Raw genomic sequence first — 7,298 nt, 5'->3', positions numbered from 1 at the left:
TCCATTTGGCCCTTGCTAGAAAGAGAAAGCTAAAAATAAATCCCATTTAGAGAATTGGGACCTGTGATATTTTTGGACTACTTAGTGGGCCACTGTGAAGGTTAGCAAACTCACTTTGCAATCTGTGTATTAACTGTTCTGCTGTCATTTTTACTCCCAATTTCTTCTTTTCCCATTTTATTGGGAATTGCCATTTCTCCTTGCACTTGGGCCTTGCACTTTCTGCTATCCTAGGCTGCTACCTCCTCTGCCTGCAGATGTTCTTGTCTACCTTTTCCTCAGCAGTTCCATTGCAGAGTGCTTGAAAGCGGTTGCTGACTTCAGTCTGCTGCTTTTCAATTTTGGGGGACCCGCTTTTGAGTAGTTGCATGCTGCCACTTCTCCTTATTGCCTTTTGGCCTCTCCAGTACCAGCCTCTCATAACTCTTGTTCAGGTAATCTTCCTGGTCCCTGATGCAGAGCAGCTTGGATACCTATGCTTCCAATCTTTGAATCTTTTCCTTCAGGAAAGACCTCAGTTTACACTTGGTGCAGATGAAGTGCTCCTGACCCTCTGGAAAGAACATGAACATGGCACATCCCACACAGGTCACAACAGCTGACCCCCAGACTCCATTTGTGCCTCCTTTGCTGCCTGGAGACCACCTAGGCTGTAAGAGCAGGGGGGAGAAGGGGAGAGGAGAAAAGTTTTACTACAAGAACCTGCAGACTAAACATCTGCAGCATGGCCCTTGTACATGTTCATACGCACAGAATCTCCTGTTCCCTGACTCTCTCCTACCATGAAGTCCCTAAGCCAGCAGTTGTCAACCAGGGGCATGCATACCCCATGCGGTACTTGAGAAGACCCTTGGGGGTACACATGGGCAGGCAGGGACAGACTGCTACCATGCACCGTCCTGGCTGGACGCGGGGGCAGAGGAACCTCGCACGTGGCAGCTGTCACTGCTCTGTATTCAACTGAGTTCCACTCTCCCCTGGGTCCACATCCGGCCACTGGGGGTACATTGATCCAAAAAGATTGAAAACCCCTGCCCTAAGCAGACTCCCTCTCTGTCTGCTGCTCTCTGTTCCCTGCTCAAACTGGTTTGTTGGGGTCTGGCTGCCTATCTTAACTTTACCACTCAGTTACCTAAATTAGCCCCATCCAGAGCAAGGCCTGTCACTCAGTTATTCCAGAGGGGGGAAGCAAAGAAAGGAAAGAGATAGCCAATAGATGAAAGACTGAGAATTAAAGCCTGCTTAAACACACTATGCACTTCTATCTGATGTCAGCAGTGATACACACTTTCTTTCCCTGCTCCCTATGGAAGGACTTAAATGTGTGGCTTTCATCAGCCCATGGCTACTTGTGCCAGCCTGGAAGCAAAAGTCTGGACCAGTTTAGGAGAAATGCATATTATGTACTATAAAGAAGCCTCTCTCAACCCAGACACATCTTCTTTATCCTTTTGAAGATGGTGGTGTTTGAATTGTTTCTTAGTAAGGTACTCTGAATTGAGTTGTAAACATCCAAGTGTGGTTTTCTTCTGCATCTGATCAGCTTCCACACAAAACAGTAGTGGAGTGTCTAGTGCGTTATTTCCAGGGGTCTCTGGCTTTCCTCTTTTTGAGGTAAAACTTTTGCTTGGGGTTAGGGGCTTATATTTTGATTATTTTTCTTCCTTTTTTTATTTGGGCTAGCAGGGGGTTATTTGAAAGAAGTTGACATCTGTGTTGGTTGATTGGTGGTCTTCTAGGGGAAAGCTTGCTCTGCTGTGGACTTTCTGGTTAGCATCCTCCCAGGGGAGCATGTGTGCATAATCCATTCTGAGCAGAACAGCCAAAAAGCTTTGTGTTAAAAGCTCTATTAAATCTTACCTGTAACCTTTAATTGCCCATCCGTTTGTTACAATTATTACTATACAGGGGATGATAGCAGATCTCCTTTGATCTTTACCAGGTTTGCACCTCTTGCTCCCCTGTGAGTGTTAGGTAACCTGACATCCACAATTCCACCTCTTTGGGAGACATGCAAGGCAGTGCTATGGAGTCCTGTACTTCTATGCACCCTTATTGTTTACGCAGCCTTGCTGATCTTCCCCAGAGTGGATTGGTGTTGATAATCTATTTTCTGGGTCAGATTCTTCATCTCTCTTGCCATCAAACTGTCTGCAGTAGTTTAATACTCAAACTGCTTCTGCTTGCAGAAATCCATTGTCTTATTTCTTTATTACTTCTGTGACCCAGGCATAATCTTTCCATGATTCTTACTGATTTCAAAACTGCAGGTTACAATTTCCCTTTAAACTAGTAACAGTTAGTAGTTAATCTTTTTGCTCAGGCCTCCTTGGAATCTCAGACTCCTAGGATGGAGGTTAGCTATTATTTGTACCTTAAAGTAAGGCAAAAACACTTGCCAATAAAATACTCATCCAAAAGATATGTCACTTATAATAAAAACCCGCCCTCCTACATACCTTCCCTCAGAGTTAGGGTTTTATGCTTTCAACCCTTGACCTCGAAAAATGGACCTGGTTCTTGGAAAGACGGTAGGGGGGGCTGGTACATTTTTCAGGGCCAAGTGAGCATGGCCTGTTGGTAAGATGGTTTGATGATATCTCTTGAGCTAAATGAGTTTTTGCCAGACATTCCCTGGGATAATTAGAATTTGAGAACAAGTATTCCAAGTAAGTTATTTTCTTAGTTCAGAATGGATAGTGTATATAGCTTTATTTTAAGGAGTGTGTGTGTGCATGCATGGCTCTAAAATATACCCTGTTTTTGGTTTTTTGCAGGAGCTATTGGTTACATGGGAACAAGTGCCTTTGTTCGTAAAATCTACACTAATGTGAAAATTGACTAAGGAAATAAGAAAATTGAACTATGGATCAGTTACTGTTTTCACGGGAATGGACTTGCACAGCAACAAGCGCAAGAAGAGATTTGGGTTTTAACACTGGGCACTGTATGGGTCTCCGTTCTGTGGATGGCTTAAAGTAACATCTATTTTCATTGATCCTAGGTTCTTACTGACTGCTTTCTCCAACTGTTCACAGCAAATGCTTGGATTATATGCAGTAGACATTACTACAGTACATGGCTAATCTTCCCAAAAAAAAAAAACTAGCTCATTAAAGATGAATAGACTAGCTCTCTTCAGTGAAGAGGACAAACGGTTTATTTAAAGCATTTGTTCCATTCGGTAAAAAGAGGGAAACTTGGCTGCTAAAACTATGATTAGTAGTCTTCCTGGTACTTAACATTTCTAAATTATCTAAAAATGCTGTTCCAGAAAGATTACTTTTCAGATTTTTACTGCCATTTTCAGGATAGAGGTATGTTTTATATTTTGACTCTGGGTGCTTTTTTGGTTCATTTGCAATATCAACTATACCTACACCCATTTGTTTAAAAAAATTAAAAATATTAAAAAAAACTGCATGTAATATATCAGCTATCATTCTAGTTGGACCAACTTCCCTTTTATTTATCTCTAAAATAATATTCAGCTACATCTTAAATCCATCCAAAGAAAATAAGGCTGAAGACAGAGGTGTGTTCTCTGCAATGCAATTTACTGTACAGTTAGAAAGCAACATGTTAAATGAAGAGGATACTGTTTGTTTTTAATAAACATTTTGAGGTCTAGATTAAAACAAACCAACATTTTAACTGAATGTCTAAAGTGATTCTCCTTTTTTCCAAGTTAGTCTTATTTTTTTGTTTGGGTTTGATTGAAGGGTTTTCCTTAAAACGTTATTAAAGGGGTAATAAGTGTATATAACATTAAATAATGTAACTTAGGTGTAGATCCCAAATGTATTTGGATGTACAGATTTACTACAGAGTACTTTTCTGATGATTCGGTGTACAAATGTGTGAATTTGGGTGGCTTTTTACATCTTGCCTGCCATTGCATGAAACCTTGGGGTTCCTTCACAATGTGTGTGTCATGCTTTCTGTTCTGTTTCCTTTCCAAAGCTCTTACAGGAGTTAAATTTGTAATTTAGAACATTTTAATTTTTTGTTTATTTGATCTGGACACTGATATAACACCAAAAGCACAGATGCTTTGGGGTGTTCAGAAAACTAAAATAAACTTTTCAAACAAAAATATTCTGATTGTGAAAATAGATGAGTTTGCAGTTGAAAATGTCTGTTTAAAAAGGCAATGCTACTGAATGCCAGTGTCTGTGTACAGTATTACTGTGCTTTTCAAATATCAAAAACCCATGCTTCACAGTCAAAGAATTTGCTTGCATCTAGATTATACAGTCCAATTCCAAAATGGATGGTCAGTCTAGAAAGGTCCTCCTTGGCTGGACTGTCAATAGGGAAATCTGTTTAATGATCCAGCAAGTGTACTTGGAAGATGGAGAGATGAGAAGAAGACTAATATAAATGAGCAAATAAAGGTTAAGATTTTCTAAGACAAATGAGTGTTAATTGTGCAGTGTATTTAGCTAGAAGGAGTCTCAGTGTGTTAAGTCTCTCATGGAAACAGATTTAAGACTTTAAGGGCCAATCAGCTTGGGAATTTTGACACCTGCTACATAGGGAAGTTTTCATAAACCTGTTTGGAACAGAGTATCTTCCCCCAGAAAATGCAACTTACTAAATAAAATAAAATTATAAGTAGCAGTATTTGCATCAATGAACCCTATATTTATCTGTCTAAAAATCATGCCAGTGTTGTACAGGGGTGTGAAACACATTTCTGCTTCTTGAAGAGGGAGACAGGCACTCGTAAGGGATTGTGGTGTTCTGAGGTGTGTTTTTGGAAAATTTTGCATTCTGTTTGTATATATAATGTAAAGTATGTGACCTTAAAATGAGTGGAACAAAATAATTCTTCTGAATGGGGAAAATGCAACCAAATCTACAGGTGGAAGATATCAAAATCCTGCATATTCACTTGAAATTTTACTCAATAAATGTGTATTGCGTATACACGTGCTCTGATATTTTTTGGCCATTTTAACTGATTTTTGCAGGAAAAGAAGTTATATTTCAAGTGAATTGTCGGTTTTCCTAGATGAGCATATTGCAGTTTGACACAAGATACTTCTCATTTAAAAGTGCAGACCGACTATAATGGGAGCATAACATGGTCAACAATTATTTCTGCCTTTGTCTGACAATAATGTAGGATTTATACAGAGTGGGTTTTGTACTTGTTCCCGTTAGTAATTTTGCTAGTGCACATAACTGTCTGAAGCCTTCTGTATATTCTAAACTTAAATAAGAAACCATTATTTCCCCCTGATAAATACATTTAGTGCTCTGAGATGCAAAATTTTCAAGGGGAATATTTTGATAATGGATCTGTAGCTGTGATTAGTTTATCAAAATGTCACAAAACCTTTTGTAAATTTCATTTAACCAGTTTTGTTCCTGGATTTTTTAATGCTGCAGACTTGTGGTACATATTTCCTTTCTGTGTTTTCTGGCATCATCAGTGTAGATATTTTTTGTAGTTCTGCAGTTTCCTGGGAATTGCCCCCCTTCACCGCCGCTTCTATGCAAGTGTAAAGTAGAAGTTATTTTGAATGCCTTGTCTTTGTCATGGTGGTTGACAGGTGCTACCATATTTTTCTGTTTACATCATGCCCCCATATATAATACCTTATTAAGACGTAGGGTGAAGAAAAAAATATTTTTCCTCAAAGAAACAGAGTATATTTGGGTCTCTCTTTATGCAAATTCATTTTGTGCAAATTGGCTTATATGTGATGACCCTTATTTATACCAGAAATTCACTTTGTATGAGAAAAAATTGATACTATGTGAAGAGGCATGCAGCGCAGCTGTGCCTGTAATATTGGATTCACTTTATGCGAGGTTTTTTTGGAATGCAGTCCTCGCATAAAGAGAGAACTGAGTGTAGCAGCAGCTAGGGAACTGAGCCTGCTCCTGAATCTGCACCAGCCCTTGTGCCAAATGAGGTCTGTGGACAGACCCAGTTCACCACATCTGACCTGGTGTGCTGAGTTCAACCTGGCACACAGGGTCTGGAGCCATGTGTCAGCTCTGATCCTGCATGTGGGGCCATGTTATCTAGCCATGGGGCTCCCCATGGGTCTGGAAATTTGGCAGCAGGGGAGTGGTGGCAGTGTTAATTGCCATGGCTCCCAGACCAGCAGCAATTAACACTGCTGCTTCCCTCGCCACCAAATTTCCAAATCAATGGGGATCAGGTTTTCTCTCATTTAATGTGCACCCCAGGTTTCACGAATCGGTTCTGGTTGAAAAGGGTGCAGGTTATATTTGAGAAAATGTGGTCTTTCCTAGCCAGCTTACACAACATCTTGGGTAATAGGATGCAGAACCTTTCTGCTTAGACAGTGTCATCTTCTCCTTTTGTACAAGAAATACACATCTTGCACCTACCACTTCTCCCATAGTCACTTGTCAGGAGTTTCCTTGAATTAGATTTTTTAAGCCATCTGTTAATTTTAGAGTTTGATTGTACAGCACTACTTTTCCCATTTTGGTACAGATGATGTGTGAATTCACTAAATGAAGGGATAGCCAGTCTTGGCCAAATATTTTAGATTAATACAAACCTTTGTTTGAATTTAGATGGGAATGTGGAAAGAATGCAGCTGTAATACTTTGTTTACAAGAAAATGGAGAATGCTTAGCAAGAGAATTAATTAGGAATGATCCTCTCAAGGAGTATGTCATTCTTCAGGTGGATAAAGTATGCATGAAACTTGAGATTACTGCTACTACACTTTAAATTATTTGAATTTATGGTTGCAAAGGTGACTAATATTGATGGTACTTTCCTGAAAGCTTTTTTCTCTGTTCAGGAGCATCTCATTTTTAGTGGCAGATTTACATTTTACTGTTCTTGTCAGCACTGTAGAGGTACAAAATAATGAAAATGAACTAGGTTCCAGTCTGGTTGTGGTATTAATAGTATCATTAGCCTGAGTTCATAACTGCAGGGTCAATGTGATGGGGTAGTATGCATATAACTGAGGTCAGCATTTGTTCTCCTAGAACTTGCTGGTATGGTGTATAAGCCAGAATAAACCAAGCTATTTTTTCACCCCTCCAGGGGCAAGGATTGTAGCCAGAGGAAATTAATGAAGATTTAAGTACACCTGGGCTCAAGTCGGTCATCTTTTCTGACTAGCTTCTTAAAGAATTCCTGCCAATACTCTGTGGTTCAGTGATAAGATCTGTAGAATAGACAAGAAACTTAAGCTAGAGCCATTTTTTCAGCTGAACCAGAAGGGGTATCAGAGGGCCTGTGCAACGCAGCCAATTTGGGGGGGGGGGCAATGATTCGATTTGGTGATTCAAAT

The 7,298-nt window shown here is 39.8% G+C and overlaps 1 protein-coding gene across 1 annotated transcript in view; it reads left to right on the top strand.

Moving 5' to 3' along the window:
• The window catches only part of TM9SF3 (transmembrane 9 superfamily member 3), a 160,324-nt gene extending 155,718 nt beyond the window's left edge, over positions 1 to 4,606 (top strand). Inside the window, exon 15 of the mRNA XM_019502487.1 lies at positions 2,778 to 4,606. Coding sequence (XP_019358032.1) covers positions 2,778 to 2,845 — 68 coding nt within the window. The 3' untranslated portion in view covers positions 2,846 to 4,606. The remainder of the gene's footprint in view (positions 1 to 2,777) is intronic.
• The last annotated feature ends 2,692 nt before the right edge of the window (positions 4,607 to 7,298 follow it).

Source organism: Gavialis gangeticus, unplaced genomic scaffold, assembly GCF_001723915.1.
Source record: "Gavialis gangeticus isolate Ggan-Ray unplaced genomic scaffold, GavGan_comp1, whole genome shotgun sequence".
NCBI lineage: Eukaryota > Metazoa > Chordata > Crocodylia > Gavialidae > Gavialis > Gavialis gangeticus.
This window is presented reverse-complemented; position numbering and strand designations above follow the sequence as displayed.